We start from the raw sequence: 22,953 nt of genomic DNA, 5'->3' as shown, positions 1-22,953 counted from the left end.
ACGCGTGAAGGGACCTCTGCTTGGTTCGGAGCGGGAGCTTAATTATTTAATGGACGCATTGTTTAATGCCCCCAGTCTCTAAGCAAACTTCTGTCAAGCAGTATTACCAGGGAAAGCGGTTCTGAGAAGCCTTGTCAGCTGCTTCGTGGAGCAACGTGGCGTTTTGTCTGTCTCTTGCAGGCTCAGAGTCGTGAGGAGCAGCGAGGGGGCCTGCCTTGAGGGGAAGCAGTGGGAGTCGCTGGTTTGCTGACAACGCTTTGTCCCCGATCCTGCAGATACACAGGTGCTGCTTCTAACCATGCTGTGCAAAAGCTGAAATTACGCATTTTCTGGGCAAAACCGTACGTTTTCTCTACTAAAAAGTTTAATTCTAGTAAAGCCCAAAGGCAGTAACATAGAATCATAGAATCATAGACTGGCCTAGGCTGGAAGGGACCTGAGAGATCATCTAGTCCAACCTCCCTGTTTTGGGCAGGGACACCACCTCTCGACTAGACCTGGCAACACATGGGGACATTGACATCCCTGGAGGTGTTTCGCCATCCCTGGAGGTATTTAAAGAACAAATAGATGTGGCGCTTGAGGATATGGTGTAGTGGTTAGAGAAATGCTGGGAAAAAGGTTGGACTTGATGACCCTGGACGTCCTTTCCAACCATAATGATTCTGTGATACTGTGACTGATGCTCAGTTGGTTGGCTCCTGTATAAACTCAAAAATGGTGGACTGTGTACAGTCCCTGTTTTGACAACAAGAAAAGAGCCCTGTGTGGATGACTTTCACGTCTACTTAACATCCTGTTCTGCATCTCCCTCCTGGCCCCTCCTCTCCCCTTTGAATTTTCGATTTGGATTAAAACAGTTTTGTGCATAGCCAAAAGCCATTGTATTGCGTTACACTGTGTGGATGTGTCAGAGACAAACTAGAAACAGTGAGAAGTTTTACCATAAGCTTTACATTTGGAAGAAAATAGACCTTGAGTTCTTTCGAGCTTGACTCACTGTGTCAGTTTTCATTATGTTTTTTCCAAGGAAACTGTCAAATGGTAGAAAATAGCAATTTAAACAGGATGTTTAACACATGATTGTATGCCAAGGAAGCTCAAACTGTGCTTCAGGGTCCTTGGTTGTGTGCGAGGCCCCACAGTTTCTAGGAAGAATTTTCTGAAAGCTAAACACAGAGGAGTTGACATTGTTGTCTGAGAGCTGACCTCGTGCTGTTACTGTAGCAGTCCATGGAAGATGACACATTTATGCATCCCCGAGATCACCGGTATGATACTGGAGTTTCCCATAGCATTTACATCCAAACTGTAGGTGACAATTATTTGGATGTTGAGAAGGTCAAGGAGCTAAGTTAACAAAAAGAGAAGATATTTTAACAGGAAGAGATGTGAAAATGCAAAAAAACTTTTAAAAGCCTGCTTATGATAGTTGCTGGCATGTGGAAAGCAGATGTGATAACATGGAAACATCATAAAGCAGCATGTCCACAAAGTAGCATGTTGTGTATTTTACTGTAGCTCTTACATGTGATTTTAGCTGAGAAAAGTGCAAGTTATTCACTGTTAATGAAGTATTAGTGTAAAAGGTGTGTTACTAGATCACATGTAGAAATCCACAAGGGGTTTGGTTACCTTTTCAAAGCAAACATCTTAAGGAATATTAACGAATGTGGGGATATCAAGATACTGTGTTAAATTTCGCTTTTATATTTGGCTTTTGTGATGATAAGCTTTCAAGTAATCACAAATCAGAAGATACAGTTTTGGGGAGAAAATGGCATGGGTAGAATTTGGAATGTTTTAAATGAATGTGCCCTTTAGAATAACATTGTCTTCTTGGAAAGATACAGCTTGAATGTTTAACACTGAAATGTTCTTACTTCTCTTTCTATTCACTTCACCATTAATTATTCAGTTGATTTCCTTGCCACAAACATCCATTTTGCTTTCTCTATTCTTGATCTACAGAGTGATAAAATTGTTTGACATGGGAAAAAGTATCGATGTGGCAGATGCCTGGGATACAGTCACGTTGTAGTCAGTTTGGCTTTGTTCCGGGTACGGAAGAGGCTGTTTGAAGCAGCACCGTTCCGAATCTGTGCGTCACTGGTGCTCTATGGCCTGTGGGCAGTGCAGCCTCTTTGGAATGAACACTTTCATCACAGTTTTCACTAGTACCAACTATAAAGGAAATAAAACTTTTTTGCTGTTACAGTTACATGTCAGTAGGGCCACAGAGTCACACAGAGTCCTGACATCACTCTTACTGCCTGCCCACACTTCTGACTCCATTGTAGTTGTTGCTTCCCGGGATAGATTTACCTGTCCTGTAAGTGTGGCTTTCTAAAATAGGGACTTGGTACTGAGGTTTGTGCTCGTTTACCAAGTGGTCTGCATCGTTCTGCCTCTCTGTCATCAGCACCATCTAATGGTTTTCTTCTCTGCATCATCAGACAGCTTGATCAGAGGTGGTTTGTGTCTCTCCTAACTCATTTCCCAAGTATAAATAATAGACAAACAACATAAGCAGAGAGTGAATTTCCGTGGGATGGTAGTACAAACATGGGTGCTCAACGACTGCTGTTTGCAGTTATATTTTGAAACCTCTTTAGCTATTTGAATAGTTTTAAATGTGTTGTATTGATTTTTTATGTTTTTAATTAATCATTTTGTCCCTAGATACTTCTTTAATGGTTTACAGGAGAGTTGTATCTCTGTTAACGTGCAGAGGTCTCATTAAAAAGGTATTAGCTTAACATAGGAGATCTTGGTTTTCATAAAACTCTGTTGATTGGTATTGTTATGCATCTTTATTCATCAGTTCCCATATCAGCCATTTCTTCAACAGCCTGGCGTTGATCTCAGTCTGAAAGATGGCCCTAATTGGCCTGTTTAAAAAATCACAGTGACTTCTACTTGTAAATTTTCTGATTCTGTTGACAGAAATACCTTCAATAGCTGCTATTCAATATTGTTTGGATAACTGTTAGGACAGGCTGCTTTCATCAACGTTATGGGATGGTTATTATAAGGATATTTAGTATTCTAGGTATTAACAGTTCTGCGGTTTGTTTGATCATGATCTAATGGCCTTGGTAGGTTTTTCGTTTTAGTTTTGATGTACACCAAAAAGATCGTTTTGAAAATCCTTAATGTTTCTGACCAGTCAACTAATCTTACGTAATTTTACTTCCTTCTCATTTTAATACAGTTCATTGTTTATATTCAGTGCTTTCCAATTCCCTTATCATGATGTTATTTTACCTTTTTTTTTATTATTACTCTGATTATTTTTCTTTCACTGAGAATCAAGTTAAGTTCTGTACTGTTTATTGATTTTTGCGGCCTCTATGGAAATATTTTTATTCAGTCCTTAATTCTCATTTTTGTTTTTCCGTTTAATAACTTTTGTTGTTCCCAGTCAAATCAAATAAGCCTTTTTGAAGCACCAGCTGCATATATTTCTGATTTGTATGCTACTGTGTTTGCATACAAGCCACGAGCATTTGCACCTGAGCAACCGTTAGTTTTTGGTTTTGTGTTCACTTCCCCTTTATCCTTCCAGAGGAGGTATAAAGTAAAAGTTTTCCATTTTGGTGAAGTTCTTCATAAGGTAACGTTAGTTTCTACGGAGTTTGAAAGGTAGAGGGATGTTTTTGTCATGTAAATTGTGATTTAAAATTCCTGTCTGGAATGGGATAGGTTCGTGACTGGCTGTGAAATGCTTTGCTGTATGTACAAGGTACTGACTGGGGGAGGTGTAGCCTTGACGAGAGCTGTGAGCACCGTACTCGGACAGGATATCAGGCAGTAGAAGTGGGTACTGTCAGACATTGATACTGATCGTTGCTAAGATTGCTTGTTCGAATCCGATTATGATTTTCCTAGCTAATGTTTCCTTGCTCTTATAGATCTTAGTTAATTTGTTGTTTCCTGTTCTCCATATCTGTTCTTGTCACTCTCTTCTGCACAGGAAATCTAGCAGAGACGAGGACAAGAGGGTTGGTTCCCAACTTATTCCTCTTCTGTACTTAACATTTGTTCTCTCCTCATAGAAAAGTGCTGCTGCCCTCGGCGTTAACTTATGTGCGCTTCTGCAAGCGCAGACACCCTGCCTTGTACAGATCTAGTGTTGTGTCTTTTAGAGTGGTGTTGGTCAGTGCTCTAGCAAAGTGAGTCTCCGGAAGTATGCAGAATAATACACTTTTTCAGAAGTTATACTGTTGACATGTAGGTTCTCCATGAGGAACCTGTAGGAAGTTTTTTTTTTACAGAATTTGGTCTGGAAGAATCCCTCGGGACCGTCTTCTGGGGCGGTTTCCAGACCAAACACTGCAGAAATTCTTTCCTTTCACAGTATTTGAACTGGCTTGATTGCAAGTTTTGCTACCAACCTTTGGATCAGGCCGCAACTTCCACAAAAAGGGAAAGGGCCATAAAACTTTGAGTGACGGTGCAACGGCGAACATCTCACCCTCCTATCTGCTGTCAGTGCTCTGTAGTTAGCAGCCTGGGTTCGTACAGGCTGTGACAACTAACTAATTTCTGAAGACTGAGGCAATATTGGTCACTTTGATCCCATTCTTTGACTTTCTCTTAAGTTCTGGCCAGCCTTACAGGACTGTCAGGACCACTCCTGTGTTGATCCTGCTGGTGGAGGAAGTGGGAGAAGGCACTTCTTGCCACAAAAGGTGCCACCCTTCCTGCAGCAACCCCCTTATTTTTTTAAGGTTTGGAGCCAAGCTTTCCGTAAAGATGAGTAATTGAGGAGGATATGTACGGAGACACCGCTACGGGGGTTGAGACGGGAGAAGGTATCTACTGGGTACAAGTTGTTGAGGCCTACCTAGCGCTGATCTACACTTTGTAGCTGTAATAATGACGTATTCTTGGAGACTGAAATGGCAGGAGAGTTGTTCATGGAACAAATAGACAGCTGAAAGCGGCGAGTGAGCAGGGCCAGATGTTGTGTATTTGAGAGCTCCGAAGGGAGAGTGTTGAGTGGTTGGACTGCTGGTAGGAGTACGCTTTCAGTTGTTAAAGGAGAAACTGCTCTGAGGGCTGGGAGGGTAGCAGATATTTTACCTGTTGTCTGGGGTTCTTTTTTTTTAAGAAGGATTCTATGATTGAACGAAGTAATCACAAGTCAGTGAGGCTTTTATATGTGCCTATTAAAATGGTTAAAATTATCATCGAGTTGTTTGCAGATGTCTGTCATTCTGTATTTTAACCTGATGACATCTTATCAACATGGTAGCCTAGTTTCTCCAGTATACTTGTCTCTCAGCAGTGTAGTGGAGTGATTTGAATTCGTCAGCAAATCAGGAAATAAAGAATGGTTTAATGTAGCTTGCTTTTCCTTTGAAAAGGCCAAAGAGATAAAGAATTATTGGGAATGGTAAATTATCTGAGAGGGGAAACTGGCTGAAAGGTAGCAAAGATCATCCAAGGGTTCGTTCAGAATCCACCTTGGCATGTGCCTGGTGATTCCACCAGGCAGTGACACAACTTTTTTGGCTCAGTCGAGATCAGAGGTGGTTCCAGCAGGCCTTGAGCCACAGGTGACACAGTAGATCATGAACTTTGATATGGAGGAGTGTATAGTAGAGTGTGGACATGGAAAAAAGAGATAAATGATACAGAACACCTTAGTGACACGAGGTACTGAATGAGCCCTGGGCATCTCTGTTCAGGTGAAGCTTTGCTCAGTGAGCAGGTGCTTTCAAACTGGAGCAAAGAAGATGTTAGGATGTGCCAGGCCTGAGTGGGGAAGGAATGTGAACAGTGTAAAAATTCTTCATCAGCAGTCTGCTGTCTGCAGGACTGGCCAACACGTCTCAGAAAAAGCAATGGATGTTGAAGAGACTGAGGGGCTACTGCTAGAGATGGTTAGGAGCCAGGAAGGGTTCTCATAGGAAAAGAGAAAAGACTGGGGCTCTCAGAGCACAGACACTGGAGGATGTGATAGATATAACAATAAAATACTGGGTAGCCTAAAGAGAGTGGATTTGGAGCTTCTGCACTCCTTGCCTCAGCAGAAGACAGTCAGTGAGCTACAGAGGAAGCAAACAGAACTCATGAAGAAGGATACTTTCTCCTGGATTTTTTCAGGTAAACCACGAACTCGGTTCACTAGATGCATGTGAACCTGAAATGGCAGGATCAAACAGGTGAGAGTGTTGTATGGCTGGAGGGTTATGGCAGTAACATCAGTGGATTTCTGTAAGAATTGGCTGTTGAGGTTCTGGTTTCAAGAAAGTTACCAGAAAACAAATGGAAAAGGCAAGGACGGACTATCTGTAGGATCGTAGGATAACTCAGACTGAAAGTGACCTCAGGAGGTCTCTAGGGCGAGGTCCTGCTCAAAGCATGGTCAGCCCAGGTTCCCTGGGGCTTGATCCAGCCTGTCTAAGGTGTTCTGCACCCAGAAGGTTTCTGGGCTTTTTCTGCAGCAGTGTGCGGTGCTGCGCACTGCTGAGTTGAGCGGATCCTGAGCAGTGCCTCCAGCTCACCTACTTATTTCAGGCACACAAGTCAATGGAAATGGCGGAACTTTTCACCGCTAGAGCACGTGCTGTTGCTGTCTCCTTCGCCCTGCAATGTGAAACTCGAGCAAAAAGAGCAGTCAGTACAACATACCCTAAATCTAACCTTTTCCTTTCATTTTCCAGATTTCACCTTTCATTCTTCTTGGTCCCACTTTGTACCATTTTGATGATACACATTTACTTGAAGAGCACGGCTGTGCTATAGATTTAGCATCTAAGTGCATAGGTAAGTGCTGCTGTTTATTTTATTTGACTAGCTTGGTAATTTGTTGAGTCCTAAAATCTTCCCAAATGAATTGAATGCTATATTGAAAGAAATTATTTTTAAAGCCATTACTTTTCGTGCTCTGCTGGCTGGTGCCAAAGGTACACTGATAGCGGCAGCATCAGAAATACTGAGATGCTGAACAGAGCAGGAGCCTGTAAGTCCAAGTCTGGAAAGGAAGGAGAAAGACGGATAAATTCTGAGTTAGTTTTGCATCATTTCTGTGTCTGACTTGCCCTACCTGGAGCACTGAACATTGATTGCAAACACAAAAGCACTCATCTGTTTCAAAGTTTAGTATCAGGAACTCACCATAAATTACACAACAGAACAAATGTCTCTGTGAGAGGTATTTAAAGCTATGGAGGATGTGAGATTCTGTTTTTCTCCACATACTGTCTCCTGCTTAGAAGAAAATCGTCAATTTACAGTGATAACTACACCAAGATTCTGTCCAGGAAAATTAAATTTATGAACTGGCTACATAAAACTTCAGTTTCTTTCTGACAGGAAATGACTCCAGGATTCACAGCAAAATCCTCTGCTGGTTTGGGAGCCTGAGTTTAAAATAAATAAATCCATTAACATCTGTAATTGCTTATAGGAAAGGCTGACCCACGAAAGTGTGTGACCAGCATTCCTTAGCCTCGCATGTCTGCAGCCAAGCCATTTGAGAAAACAATCTCACATGTGTTTTTCCTGCTTTTTGAGTCCTTCTGTGCCCAGAGCTTTTCTGGAGAAACTGAACCACAGCTGCTGTCATTCCAAGTGAAACACTCTGGTTTAGGCTTGAAAGGAATAGGTTTGAGGAGGAATATTAAACCTCTGGTAAAATAGCCAGAACCGTAGTGAACTTTGGGCTAGGAAGAAGAGAACAATCAAAATGTCTCAGAATCAAAATGTCTAAGAATAGAGATCTAGTTTTAATGTTGCCTCGGGGTTGATGGCATTTCCATCTGGACATTGTAGCCAGCACTGTTCCAAGTAATCCCTAGCTAGTACTGCTGTTCTTACTGTAGCTGAAAAGATTAAGAAACTCATTTTAAAATACCATTTGTTTAGTCTGTTTATCTCATGTATTTGACAGCAGTTTGTGATGCATGGTCAGCGCCATGGTTAATTGAGTACTCGGAGAAAAAGTTCAGTATTAGCAGGAGAGCTAATCCTGAAGGTTTTGCTGAAGCAACCGTGGAGGTAAGAGGAGAGAAAGGATGAACATGTTTGATAGAATTGTTCTCAGACCTGTCCCAGAAACCCTTCTGAAATGCCAGAAACTGCCTTCATTTACTTCTCAAAATGAGGTCGGACTCTTCTCTTTAAAGCTGTGATGCTGCAAAGTCGAATTTTACACTCTAGAATAGCTACTTGATCTGAAGGACTTTTTTTTTTTCCCCTCCCCTGCTGCATTTGTCAGTGTTGTGTTATATAAAGGTAAGTATGAATGCGTATAAAAAAAAGGACAGCCTCAAATCCTGAGCTCCAGGACAAAAGCCTAACCAGTATCAGATACCTGTTTTGACAGCTCTCCTCTTCTTTGCTAATGTGGCTCGTGCATGTCTGTAGTACAATTATAGGGACAGTATTTTGGGTCAATACATGCTTTTTCTAATCTTGCTATTTTATACAAATTCTCCCCTCCTTCAGAGTCTACACCAGCCCCGTCCCACACTGCATCTGCATCCTACCTAACCAACTTTTTTTTTTTTTTTTTTACTTCTTTATTTAAGGCTTTAGTAAGTGTCTTTCTGAAGGCCTGTAGAGTATCATGAAGATCCTACACATGCTCTGCACAAAGCAAGATGCTTAACTTATGGTCTGGAGACTTCTGGAGAACCAACTTGTGAAAGCAGATCCAGTCCTTGGAGAGAGAATGTGCTCTCCTAAATGGCTGTGACTTCAGTGTGAAAGAATGAACTGTCGGAACAGCGCAGGAGTGACGTCATTGAGGTTTGGAGAATGGAGATCTCCGAGATGGTGGAAAGGAATTGGTGAAAACAGCAGATTGTGGCTGGTGCAACGCTGAACTGATCCTGATATCTCCCCCTGCTCTCCAGTCCTCACAATGTCATTAGACCGTGATGTTACTGGAGCTTGCAGCCCAGCGGATCAACAGGATAATGATTTTAAAGAGTTGTGGGCAAATCTGTTGGGTGGAGCAAATAAAAAAGCTGGGGATGCTGAGGCAGGAAAGAGGGCTCAGAACAAGTCAAAGAGCACTGCAGCGAGAAGCAAATTAAGAAGAGGCAAAGCTCCTGCCAAGAGCCAAAACCGTCATCACTTACCAGCAGCGAAGGACACAAACTTGCCTCAAGATTTGGGTCCAAAGGAACAAACATTGGTGCACAAAGATGATGATGCTGTGGCCTATAGTAGTGGTGAGACTGCGCAAGGGAATGGAAAGAGAAACCCTTTCCCTGCCAGCCAGCTGAGCCCAGTGGCCAGTCAGTGTAGCCAGAGGACTCTTACGGGTGAGTGAACTGAAATCTTTCAAAAAGAAAATAGGCTAGGACTGAAAAGACTGTAGTTCAGTGGACCTCTTCAGAAATCTACCTGGAGGGGTCGTATGGCAGCACAAATCATTACAGGTGTGCATTTTGTGTTGCCATCTACACTTAGCTACTTGGGCTTATTTAGGGGGTTAACCTAGGAGTGTGTTCTGTTCTACAGGCAGGCAGATGTCATCCTTCAGTGAACTGAAGCCTTGGTACAAAGTGATGCATTATTTTTTGCAAGGTCAGAACTGAGAAAAACATCCTCAAATCATCTAGAAGCAAGCTTAGAATATATTTACATGCCTCTTCACCCAGTCTGTCATTGTGTGGTGAAATATATTATCGCTGGATATTGTAAAGGCCAAAAATACGAACAAGTTAAGAAAGGTGTCGGTTTAATTCATAAAGGATTAGTCCTCAAGTCGTTATTGAACAATGATGGCCAGAATGCAGTCACCAGTGCAGGAAGTCCTTAAACTGATAAATAAATAAGCCAGGAAAAGGATTATTTTGTACCTGTCCTGTCCTGATCACCCTTTCTTGAGTATAGAGATATCTAAACTCCACTGTAGCATGGAAGCCTGGTGCTATTACTCTGGTTATCGAATATAAAGACATGTAGTGGCTGAACAAATTGGTCACTCCCTCCTCTAAGAAACGGCTGACCCTGGCTTAGGCTGCTGTTGGGGAAGGCTTCCCAGCAGCTCTGTGGGCAGCTCCGCTGTGTGTTGAAAACTAACTGGTAAAACTCTGGTGTTTTCTCCCCCTCTAGTAAATGCTCTGAGTGGCTGTTCCCAGGCCACATTATCCTTCCATCCTGCTACACAGCCAGGGACCTGCTCTTCCCCCACCTCAAAGATACCACCGCTCACAGGGTCGAGGACGCGCGTAGCAGAGCTGGTAGTGGAGAGAATGCAGCAGTTCAAGAGAGTGGCACCTGAGCAGCTAAAACACAGCACCGATGAGAGTCTGCCAAAGCCTGTAGCCACTGGGGATTTCCCTGATGAAAGCCAGGAGCAGAACCCACCAGAGAACGGTACGTTTCTCCTGTTAGCTCTCGTACGTGCAGAAGGAGTGCTGTGGGCTGGTGAGAAGGGTTGCATGAGAAGCAGTCCAGATTCCTGGGCTTTGTTCCGAGTTAGCCTAGTGGCTCACTGTGCAGCACTGAATAAATCACTCCAGATCGCCGAGAAAACTTGCTTTCTCTATTGTTTGAGGACTCACCCATACTTTCTTCCCAGCTTTTCTCGAAGTTAACCTCATGTTAGATTCCAGAGGGATAATTGCCTTCGTGGAAATAGGTTGAAATTCCAGCAAGATCAGTGAACTTTGTCATCCTACCCTTGGGGCAGTGTTAGGTAGCTGTTAGGTAAATATGACTCCTAAGTAGCCACCATCTTTGGGAGCTCTCCAACTAACTCTATAAGTTAGTATGTTCTATGCAGATCAATTGAATTCACTGCAATTTTACCCTGGTTTGATTCTTTAAAAGTGAAGGCCCTATTGGTTCCGAATAGACATGAAAATCTGCAGTGTTTCAGTATGTAATGGATAAGATCTCATGATCTCACCAGAAACTTTATCCCAAACTTACCCTTTGTTTGGCTCCGATGATTGACGTACTGTGAACAAATTGCCACCTCCTGCTCCTCGACTGATGCAGCCCTGTAGCATTTAAAGAGCACGGTTTGTATGTTCCCTTGTGAGAGATCAGATGTGAAGATGCACAAGGAAGATTGCAATTGATTTTTTTTTATGTGTCTAGTTTAATAGACTAATAATGACAAGTGTAACAGCTCCATGCCTTTCATATGGGATTCTCAGTTGTCTGTCTTAGATCGTCTCTCCCTTCTTTGCCAGATACTCACCGTCTTCCGTCCCTGGAGCATGATGGGGCTCTGGCTCTGGCCCTGCAACAGGAAACCAAAGAGGAAGCCCTGGCAAGCCTGGAGGATGAGGGCTTGTTTTTTTGTCAGATCTGCCAGAAGGATCTCTCGGCCATGAACACGACACGACGAGAGCAGCACGTTAACAGGTAAAAGACCAGCACGATATGTCCTCCCTGCATCCTCTCCCACTGACCCCAGACTGCTCACTCAGTTTAGCTGCTAAAGAGTGTGGTAGCAAGGGAATCTGCATGACGGCCTTGGCTTCTGTGTCTTGAATTAACAAGTCATTTTGATCTCAAAGCGGAGGCTGATTGCCTTGCCCGTGGGGCTTCTGCGTGTCCAGTAATGCCAGTGCTGCTTTCATCAGTAGCACGGCAGCGGAGCTGCAGTAGTAAAGGTGCTGTCAGAATTAGTGAGGACCCACTGCTGCAGATTTTGAAATCTACCAGTTTCAGCCCACAAAATAATGTTTACTCTGTTCTGCTAAAAAATTGTTTGTCTGAGGACACCTAGTATATCTCTGCGTGTCCAAGCTGTTTGCTGAGGGAAAGGTGATACTATTCAGAAAGATGACTTAACTGAAATTTGCACTCTTAATTCAACAGTTTCCTTAGTGGCAAGTATTTAGTACTATTAGGTACAGATAGCTCTTTGCAAATTAAAAGCCTGTGCTTCCCTGTTGAGGAAGTGAAAGAAATAGCACATTTGAATGGTTGTAATCTCTTTAATTCAAGACCTTTCAGAAGGCAAGAGTGATTTAATTTGTCCAGTCCTACATCACATTATTGAGTGGCTCACATTCATTAGGATGGCCTGCATCAGCAGCTTTAGAGGCGTTATTGCTGTTTCCATCTTCAGGTATTTACTGCTCCGTTAGAGGACAGAGGTTGTAAAACAGTGACAGTGTGTCAGAAGTGCTTTTTGGAAATCAAGTCTGCTTTCTGAGCTGTTTAGCATGTGATCTGATCATATGATGAGGTTACAAGGTTGTATTAGCAATGGATTTTTTGATAGCAGTCTTCATCACAAGAGGTAAAGCTGTAGATGAACGGATGCACTGGCAAACTGGTAACCACCGGTCCCAGTACGTCAGATTAATGGTCTCTTAACACAGCCCTGTGTGTGTAGGTAGTGTGTGTCATTACTTAATCAGGGAGTGATTTTTTTAACGGGTACTGCAAATCCAGGACTTCACACCCTAAATCTCTTTGGAGAGGACAGAAAAAGAACGATTAAAATTTTTTACATTATTTTGGCCTACCAGGGATCATTAAAAGTCCGTCATCCTGCACTCTTGAGCGAAGTGTTAACTTTGGCTGCTTCCTTTTTGTGACATAAAACACTGTCAAGTGAGATATCTGACTTGAAAACACTTGCGTTGTTGACACTGCATGTGGTCATACCTACAAATGTAGTAAGAAGGACAAGAAGTAGTCCTGTTTCGAGTGAGGAAGATTTACCATTTCTCTGGCAGGGTGATTCTTTTTTTGACAGTCGTTTATAAATTAGCTGGAGTGTTAGAATGAGTGCAGAAAGAAGAATTAGGTGATGGACACATAATGAAGTTAAAGAAGGTTATTACCTGCACTTGCTTTTGAGCAATGTGTTTTTAATATGTGTCTGAGGCCGTAACCTCCATGTAACTGTTACCTGTCACATTCCTCACCGTGGTGGGCACATAGTTCTTGTTTCTTTATAGGATGTTTCTGGAGGTTGTAGCTATTAGGGATGATTGTGTTTTCTTTAATACAGTCTAAAACCTAGCGTGGACAGTTTTAAAGTCTTTGAAGGTAAGCTTTGGCATTATCTCACAGGTGTCTGGATGAGATGGAAGAAGCACAGATGACATCCTCCAGCAAACCACTGGTCCCCGAATGTCCCATCTGCGGAAAGCAGTTCCAAACTCCGCAGAGCCGAGTCAGTCACTTGAAACGCTGTGCTGTCGAGATGAATGTTCCTCCTAACCTGCTGCTTCAGGCTGTACAGTTGCAGGTGTCCACACTCGGTGACGCAGCTCTCCAGTGTCCCAGGTAACTTGCTAAAAGTAAAAGATGCTGGTGACTGTCTCTGGCTTGAGAGACATTGAGTCTGGATCCTGGGATGAATGGGAGAAGCAAGGCAGATGACCACGATGGCTGGGCCCCAAGGCCAAAGAAGGTCAAGTAAAGCCTTGACCTTGTACCACATGAGGAAAATGCAGTAGGCAGTTGGAGAAATCATCTTGCTTTCCTTCAGAAATGGTCAGATGATGGATGACTTTAAAAGTCAGCAGGCAGGAACAAAAGGGGGAGTCAATAATCTTGCACTGGTTGGGCAGAATTATTTGTGCTCTGTGAGGCCATTCCGCAGTAAAGCTGGATGGTGTGTTGGAACTTATTAAGCAAAAACCACACAGGACGAGCGTGCAGTCTCTGCTGAGCATCTGTCCTGCCAACGCCTCAGCTATTCATTTGGCTGTGGCTGTACTGGATATCTGTGCTTTACACCCCGAGCCAAAGAGGAAACAGACGTGATGTTTGGAAATGTGCTCAGCACAGAGCTGCATCTGCTGTCTTGGATTTGAGCAGAATCTTCAGAGTACAGCAAGCGCTGCCTGTACTGAATTTGTTGAAGGACGTGTAAGTTCCTTTGTGCTGAGGAAGGACTGTTGCCTGTACAAGCAGCAGACTAGAAAAGCATATTCTGACGATCTTGGTTTTTGCCCTGTGTCAGCTGTGTTTTTTCCCTTTGGTACAAAAAAGCATTCAAGGTAGATGCTTACATCAGTGCTGTAGTCTTGTACTTAAATCAGAATTTCTCTAAATTGTTCTAAATTCTGTGGACGATAAGAAATCCTTGTGTTTCTGCTAGGGAAGAAGGTACTGGGATTCCTTGATCTGGGAATCTTTCTGAGCAGGCAGAGCAGCTGGTCTGGAGCACTCAGTGTTTCTTGTCTCTGATCCAGTCACGTTAACTTGGGCTTCCTGCTGCATTCTTGTATTTCAGCAATCAACCAAGCAGGTTGAAGCGAAAAGGTTCCTCCAAAGAGGACTCAAAGCAAATGCAGAAGAGGGCCAAAATGGAAGCTAAGGATGAAGATTTGCTGGTTGCTATGGCAATGTCACGCTCTCTGTTGGAGCAAGAAAAGCAGGAACAAGCAAAATCAGTTACAAATTTGAAACCAGTGGCTGCTTTGCCAATCAAATGGAAGCCAGGATCAGGTATGCATTAAAGCGAGTTAGTGTCAAAGGCTCTGTTATTGGAAGAGTGATGTAACGCAGCCTGCTCTTCACTAAAATTTTCCTGTTGGGTATAGGAAGGATGGTGACCCTATTTCTGTTTTATTTCTGTTTTATTTAAGCTGTCAGAGCTTCAACAATGTGCTGGATGCACACACAGTCGAGAAAGGCTGCAGAATGTCTATGGCTTTTAGTGAAATCCTTTAAGAACCTCATGGTTTTTTTCAGCAATTGATTGTTTTGAATCTGTAAAATAGTCTTAAGTTGTTGGTTTCTGTAAACTCTGGAATGGAAAAGGAATAACATGAAAAGATTATTGTTATTTCTTCCGCTATAGATTTTTTTCCTATTCATCCTGCTGCAACCTGGAGTAATGCAGCTTTTTCAGCCTTATCTCTGTTTTTTCTGTAGTGGGCATATACGCACACTACATGCTATTGAGCATGTGCTTCACTAGTTCCTTGTGCAGAAAGGTTTAGAGAGGAAGACAACTGCCAGGGGAGAGTGTTGAGTGCTGTACAAAGGGGAGACATCGTTCTTCATTACCCTGCTCAGGTCTCCTCCTACCAATAAGTACTCTCAGTTGGATTTGGGGTTGGGCATTAGTAAGGCAAAGGCAGTAAAACATGGGATTTCCAAATGAAAGCTGCTCGGTGTTTGTGTGAGCTGTGGTTTGATATGATTATTGACCAGTACACAAGAAAACGTGTCCATGGATTTATTGGGGTCTTGTCCTGCTTTTTGTAAAGCACTGCCGTACAGGCACCATTCTGTGGGTCTAGGAGGTAGACTGCCTGGATATTGGTTGTTTCTGTAATGATCAAATTTTGAAGAAATGTAACAGCTCCTAACAGGCAGAGTCAGTCTTTTCTGGTGTTGATCTTTTCTGGAGTTCATTTCTCCTGTAAGAGTGATGTGAGGCTTTGGACTACCTGCAGAAGTCTTAAGAACTGTGTTCAGCTTGTAGCTGCAGCACTCAAAGGTCCTGGCACGTGAAGCTCCTCTGCCCTGCTTTATTTATTTGGGTTCCTTCTCCTTTTCTTTTTAAAGAGAAAAGACGACGAAAGAAAGGTCCAACTGCAACTCCACCATTACTGCTTCAGGACCCGGAGAAGATCTGCAAAAGGATCCAAGAACGAGTGGCTATGCTGCTTGAGGAAGAGGTGGAATTCCCTCCTACTCCCCGGCTTCCCACTAGTAGGATTTTGGAGAATGAATCTGGGAAGGCAGCCTGGCTCTTGCCGTTGTCCCAGACCAAGGAGTGCTTTTTATGGAATATCAGTGCTCTGACAGGCTACTATGACCTTGAGTCATTCTACACTGCTGCATTAACCCCTCCAATTGTACCATGGAGGCCTGTGCAGGTGGGATGTTCGTTTGTCCTTGCTCTGGTATTTGTGTGGTGTGGTTCACTTGCCCTGTAACCCTTCAGTTTCCTCATTTTGCATTTAAATGAGCAATCCCTTGCTTCTGCATACTCACTGCTCCCTGTTGTCCACTGGCCTTACACAGTTAGGTTTTATGATCTTGAACTTCCATTTCTCACTTTTGGAGAGGAGACCGAGGCTCATGTTACTGTGCTATTCCTTGAACTTTCAGAAAATAAAACTGAAGGGAACAGAGAGTATTGATTAAAGGGACCCCATCCTGTCCGTTTTGCCACTAGTTAGTCCATGTTTACAACAACATGACTTTTGTTCTCCTTCTTGGCACTTTCCTCTGATTGATTCTAGTATGAGCTTTGCCCATGTGTTTTCACGTAGATCTCCTGCCTCTTTCAATGCTCTGTATTTCTGTAAAAAGAGCCTACAAAAATGAAAGTTCTTTTAGTTTCTCGTCATATAATATGCATGCTCTCTGAGAAGAAGCATATCCCTTCTCTTCCTTCCCTCATTCTTTCCTCGAATTACTTGGTGCTTCAGTTCAAAAACTACTGTGCTTTATTTAATACTTATTCCATAGTCAAAGCCCAGAGATTTTCACTGGCTTGTTGCAGGCCATTCATACTCCATTCTAGGGAGATTTTTGACCTTATGCTCGAGCCAAAACCTGCCAGAGAAGTTTAAAAATAGAAAGTAGGAAGGTCTTTAAAGTCATGGCAAGAGTGTGTTGTCCCTCTGATTCTTTCCATGCACAGAAATGGCCAAGCCATTTTTTGCGTAGAAATAAACAAACAATTGTTTTTATTAGGAAACAGAGACCAAACCTGGAAAGTATCAGCTCCAAGGTGAAAGTTTGATTTAGTTCCATGTAACTGCAAAAGCATTAGAGAACTCAGAACAGAAGCACGCGGAGAGCTTCAGCTGTGACTGTTGCCAGGCACTACAGCTATAATGAAATATTTAGATGTTGGAGCAGGAGCATTTCCACCATCCCTTCTCCCTGCTTGGCAGTTACATGCACAGACATGCTCCTGGAGAAACCACCTTTTCTGCATTTTCCATTGTGGTTTCCTTTCTTATGTTCAGAACTGTCTTATCTCTGGAGAGACCTTCATAAAAACTGCGGAGAGCTTTTGCCTCAGAAGACCCCATACCTGGGGAATGCTCTGTAATCCTTTACTAGATGTTTCAAAAGCAAAAACTTAAAGACTGTACTGAGCTGTGCAAATAGATAAAATGAGACTTAGTTTAGTGGTGTCTTTTTTTCGTCTTCTTTTGATCAGGATCATAAGCCAGAGAATCTTCTGCCATCTGTGGGATCCAGTCAGCCAAAATTATCCCAGCAAATTCAGCCTGACCTCACTTCTCGTGAGCCCACTGGCACAGAGGTTGGAGGCCAAGCCTCTGATGAATCCAAGTCAGGCCCTGAAGGAGATGGGCAGTTTTTATCTTGCAGCCAGAGGGATGCTCAGACCCTGCAGGACTTAGTCGAGTTGGCCGGGGAAGGACTTACCCTTACTCAGTGGAAGCTTGATGTTGGCCACATTCAGGCAGCGGAGCAGCCAGGTAAGCTGTGGCAGCTTTGTGAGCCCTATCCCAAGTCGCTTCAGCTACACAGAGCCAGACTTTGGGCTGTGCTGAGTTAGGAGAGTCGTGACAGCACCCACAGGGTGTTCATCCAAGAGGTGATATTGTGGGGAGCGCAGTAAGCTTTAGATGCAGTCAAGGTGACGTTTCTGAAATGATTCTGAAATCCCAGTGTTTAAGAGATGGCAGACACTAAATTTTATTCTAAAATACCTTTGAGAATATCAGTGTATTTTCTGCCAGGAGAGAGCCCGGACACATTCAACAGCTGGCACAAAATCCTTATCCCTGTTATTTAGACAGTCTTTCTTTATGTGCACTGTCTTTTCAGGTCTTGAGACAGTTGGATGAAAGACATGTGCAGGAGGGGTGATTTTATGTTGGTACATTGGTTACACAAAACCTGAAGTTTATCTGTAGCTATACAAAGATGAAAAAGTACACCACCTAGAGTTCTTCTGTGGGTGACTCTCTAATGTCCCCAGTCACAGTTACATGTGGTGCACAACTGCACATTTCAGGGTCAATGATGCATCTGAAGATGGCCTGGCTGTTCAGCAGAATGTGTTGTGTGCCCCCTCCTCACCTGTGAAAGAGAACACGGTCGCTAAGTTCATGTGTCTGCATTTTCATTTGGGTATAATATCCCTCACTTCCTCTACTAATGATTCCTGATCCTATAAAACAACTCCAGGTATTTCACTGGAGATACAGCTTCCTGGGTGAGGGAAATAATTTCTGCACATAAATGTATGTTGTGTGCAAATGAGACCGGGTGACGGTAAAAGGCTCTGCAGAGGCCAGTGCACCGGAACCCATTTCTGAAAGGATTAATTCTTTCTGTTGCTCTGCATCCTGTTCCATGCACTCTGTAGACAACCACGGGGCTCAAAACTGCCTCTGAACCCTGGGTAGGGCCCACAGCATCTCATCTAGGTTGCAGTGCAAATGCAAAATACATTCTCTGCGTCTGCTAGGATCCGTCCTGTGCTGTTTCGTGGTTTGTTTTGGGGGTTTTTTTTCCCCATTGGAGGAAAACTGAGATGTGAAAGCAGAGAAGCATGCCGAGCTCTGCAGTTCCTCCGTCTGGCTGTTTGTGGCCTGGGCAGATCTGCGGGAGATTGATCCTGCACGTGGCTGAATGGTGCTCAGGCACCCACAGCCCAGAGCCAGGGAGAGGCTGAGCCTTGAACTCAGTCAGGCTGATTGTAGCAGCTGTCTCGGGGAGCTGGCGTGGCAAGGATCCTGTTCAGGTGTTCTTATATTGCTTTGGCTCACGAAGAAGTTGTATGTGATTTGTGATGTGCGTTTTCTCCTTCGAGGAAAAGAACTGTTTTCCGGTGATATTCCACATAGTGGCTTTGTGTCCTCAGCCAAAGAGAAGAGCCGTCTGACAAGCAGCTGTAAAAGAGTAAGAACAACCCTTTTTTTTCACTTTTTTGCTATTTATTTATTGCTGTAAAAAAGAAGCTACTGCATTTGTGCAATTCATGGAAGTATGGAATATTTCCCATTGCTTTCCGTAGCAACAGAGGTGCTTAAGGTTCGCACTCACTCAGGAATCAGTATGGGCACAGGTGAGATCAGCTTGTCCTACCTGGTGAGACACATAATGTAAAATGACAGGCAAATCTGTGCATAGTTATGTAAAGAGAACAAGGTTAAAGAGTTACAGCACTAACAGTCTTTGGGTAGGATCTAGGGATGCAGCTGCACCATGCTGGGCAGTACTCTGCTTTAGTGCCCAGGTGAGCCAAGAGAAAATGGGCTGCAGCCCAGGAGGGACAGAGCTGCCTCGTGCTTCCTCCAGGCTCACACACCCAGCTGCTTGGGGTGGTTCTGAATGGAGCTGTTCGCCCTCTGTCGCCTTCCTAATTTCTTACCAGGGTCATCCACTTTATCTGGTGAAGCATATGATTTCAAACTTTGTTTTGATAATTAATACTCATGCCATGAAAGCTAGTAGCTTTTGATGCTCGCTAAGTTTTCATGCCTTGAGGAAGCACTTTCACATTGTGCTAGTAGAATTAAGATTCTTGTAAAAGGAGTCAGCTCTGTGAGGTGGGCTTCTACTAAGCTTGAGCATCCCAGCTACTTTGCGCAGAGACTCTAGTTATTCTTTAGGGCATTAAAAAAATCCTTAGCAGGAAAAAATAATCTTGTTTTATAAGGTTCTGAATCTTAAACAAGCAGCCTTTAGCAATACAGAAACCATTCTCTTGAAACTCGATTGCTACCAGCAAAACCAGCATGATCATTTTTTCAGATTTAGTTTGTTTCCATGATAGTTTTCCTGAGCAAATGAAGTGTTGCTGAAGAGTTGGATTGCCAGTGGGTGAGATTTGTGCTTTGTATGAGCTCAGACAGAGTGTAACCACGTAGAGCAAATACATCTGTTGTGTTGGTAACGCATACCCCCACCCAGGCTTAAGACCCTTGTCACATCTTTGGAGTCCCATCTCGCTGGCCGCTCAGACGGAGAGAGTGTTCTGGTGTGTTCTCCAACAGGAGCACGTGCTCACTTGGAGGCATCTTCAGACCAGCGTGTTTGCTTTGCACAGAAAAATGGTGCAGCCAGGAGGAGGTTTCTAGGCTTGTTTAATTTCCCTATTCCTGATTCATAATTTTAGCATCAGCAGAAAAGCTGTTCTGGGCTTTCTGCCTGGAACGCAGCATCAGGAGTTGGGTTTGCTGGCTGCCTGAGGTGCTGTCTTGCAGGTATCCTACCTGCCAAGAATAAGAAAGCAACAAGGATCGGATTAGTTTCCAAGGCTGAGCTTCCTGTCTTCCCCTTGGAGATCAGTCCACACCACTGTCACGACCTGCAGCCTTCTCTAGCCCACCTATGAAGGCCTGGAAGAAGTGTTCTGGTGTCTGCTGCTGTTTTGGTGCTAATTAGTGTTGGCTGCCCACAGACACATAGTGGAATGAGTAGAAAGGTTGGGTTTCCACAGTCTGCTGCTAATGTAGAAACCTGCTGATAAAAATAGAAGCTGTGTTGTTCCAGGTGGAACTGCATCTCACGCAGATGTTCACTGGAATAAAACTTGCAGTTCCTCAACTCCGCAGTAGGTTCAAAAAGCACAAGGTCAGTAATTAGTGTGTTAGCTATAAGCTGATTTCCACTTCCAGTCAGACAGCCTCTCAGCTGTCAGCTAAAGGTATTAAGCACTTCTCTGAAGCACTGGCTACCTCCAGAGCTGCAACACTTGCCTAGAGGGATCTGAGTCTTTAGAAGATTGCCTGGGGTGTGTTTGCACTGGGAGAAGCTTTGGAGCAGAAAGAGCATTCGGTCATTGCTGTCTCTGGCAGTATGCCCCAGGCCTGACCTTAAGCAGTCACAGGTAGCTCTGTCAACAAGCTCTCTCCAAATTTCCGGCACACGGTCTAAAACAGTAATAGAAATTATGTTTCTTTTGTATAATTGAGTGGAATTTTGAAAAGGGATTTCAGTAACGAGCGCTGAGTTCCCTTGAACTAGACACCTACATTAGTTTTATTCTCCGTGGGCCATTTGTTGAAGAGCTCCTCTGCTCAGCTATCACTGACAGCCAGTGAATGGGAGAAGAAAGCCACATTACCCCGTCCCTGAGTCATCCTCTTTCCTCTTACTCTAATTATAGTGAATTGAGTTCAAGTCTTTTAAAGTGGAAATTAGAGTTTCCTAAAAATGTGGTGGAAGGCAGTAGATCAAGAGGCCAACTGTAGGCAGTGGCTAGACCACATCAGGAAATGGTGTGGTGAAGATCTGAGGGTGATAATGTGCTGTAATACGAGGCAGAACAAGTACGGGAGAGTACGACATGACTGCCCTTTCTTTGCAATTGCCAGACTGGGTAAAAGTGGAGGAAAACACAGCCAGAAATGTCTGTTGGACTTGTCTGCTTGATAGTGGTGTGGAAGACCTGAAGTTAGTTATGCTGATTATTATCTTCAGGAGGCAAAGGCAGGGGCCACAGTACAGCAACGTTGACGACTGGATTATTCCCATCTTATTTTTCAGGGAAATGTTTGACAGCTGTAACATAACTTCTGTCTTTGTGTTCCTTCTGTATTCTAGTCCTCTCTCCGGTCTCTGGCTGAACAGTTCAGGACAATGGTCAACAACCCCCACTTAAGTGATATCCAGTTCCAGGTGGACTCTGGGGAAGTCCTTTATGCCCACATGTTTGTGTTGTATGCACGGTGTCCGCAGGCCGTTCAGGTGGTAAGTACTGCTGACGTACTTTCTCCTCCACTTCAGGAAAGCCCAGACTGCCCACACCTACAGTCAGTTAGTGCGACAGAATCGCTACAGAGCGCTGCTGGGCCTAACAGCAAGTGCCTCTGGACCTGCCGTGGTTTTTCTGCTGTGGAAACAAGAATCCTGACAAAGTGATGGAAAATGTGGTACTTGATCTGGGGAGGTGAGGATCCTTCCTTGCATTCTGCCCACGAGCGATGAAAGAAGCTTCCTAAGTGTTTCTTGCGATTGAATTTTTGTACCCGTGCAAGTGCAGAATGCATTGTCCATCTTGGTGTGTCCTGCCTGCCACCCAAGCTGGGAAGCTTGAATATGGAGTGGGATGATTCCGGCAAATACTTTAAAATAACCTACGCAGAGGTTTTGTCACCCTCACAGTTGCTTTGGTGGCATCTGCACTGTGCATTTTGCAAAGCTAGTGAAGTGGCTCTTATGTTCCAAGAAGGATTTTGGGTGGAATAGTTCCCAGCCTGCTCCTGTGCAGCCCCTTTCGGGAGAGTGAAAGGTGCTGAGCCTAAGGTTTGAACTCTGCTCTTTCATGGAGCTGCCACTAGTCCATACAGCCAGCTCCCTTTTCAAAAAGCCAGCTCTCTTTAAAGTTGCCTGTTTGGAGCCCTTAGTTTTATCCTCATGTGTGTTGGCAGTAGCTTCCACCCAAGGCGAGTCAGGCTGTTCCTAAGGGGTCTGTGAAAGCTCAGGGAGGGGAAGCAAGTTTGTATATGCCACCCAGTCTTAATACGAATTTCTTACACAACTAGTAGCAAATCTGCATGTGCCCACAAATCAAAAGACTTTAAAAACTATTGGGTTCAGTTCAGTGAAGTGATATTTTGTATGTTGTCTCTTTTCCTGTGAGACACCAGGAGAACTAGAGTTTTGGCAGTGCATCGAGGGTAGGTTGAATTGAAAACTGATCAGAGGAAACTCATTTGTAGAGAGGTATAGAATAACTCTGGAAATTGTGCTCCGTGAAGTAATGTGGTTCCAAAACTACCTGGAGAACTCTTAAGATCAGCTTTATATGTGTGACTAAATGGAGTAGTTTAAACTTTATCAAAGGTAAGAGCTGTAGGGTCAGGAAGGAAATGGCCTGGTCCCTGTGAAGCTCTGCATAACTGGTCATCTTAGCTTCCCTCTGAGGCATCAGTCCTGCTCCCAGGATAAGACTTTGGTGAATGAAAGGAGGAAGCTAATAGGAACAGGAACGTTGGTGTTGCTGTTCTTTTACTAGCAAATGGACTTTGCTTTCTTCTTACCCCAGGTTCACAGCGAAGGGTTCTTAGTGGAGGAGGATGGAAACGCGCAGACACGCCGTGTGCTGCTGAA

The 22,953-nt window shown here is 43.8% G+C and overlaps 1 protein-coding gene across 1 annotated transcript in view; it reads left to right on the top strand.

Moving 5' to 3' along the window:
- Window positions 1–8,878: 8,878 nt before the first annotated feature.
- SLX4 (SLX4 structure-specific endonuclease subunit) overlaps window positions 8,879–22,953 on the top strand; it is a 20,157-nt gene continuing 6,082 nt past the window's right edge. The window contains 10 exon segments of the mRNA XM_009875134.1: window positions 8,879–9,284; window positions 10,081–10,344; window positions 11,169–11,343; window positions 13,012–13,227; window positions 14,183–14,397; window positions 15,466–15,779; window positions 17,081–17,363; window positions 18,707–18,795; window positions 21,445–21,591; window positions 22,889–22,953. The exon segment at window positions 22,889–22,953 is cut by the window's right edge and continues 120 nt beyond it. Of these exon segments, the coding sequence (XP_009873436.1) occupies window positions 8,879–9,284; window positions 10,081–10,344; window positions 11,169–11,343; window positions 13,012–13,227; window positions 14,183–14,397; window positions 15,466–15,779; window positions 17,081–17,363; window positions 18,707–18,795; window positions 21,445–21,591; window positions 22,889–22,953 (2,174 nt within the window).

This window comes from Apaloderma vittatum, unplaced genomic scaffold (genome assembly GCF_000703405.1).
Source record: "Apaloderma vittatum isolate BGI_N311 unplaced genomic scaffold, ASM70340v1 scaffold13118, whole genome shotgun sequence".
Lineage (NCBI taxonomy): Eukaryota > Metazoa > Chordata > Aves > Trogoniformes > Trogonidae > Apaloderma > Apaloderma vittatum.
Note: the sequence above shows the minus strand (reverse complement) of the source record. Positions and strands in the feature narration are given on the sequence as shown.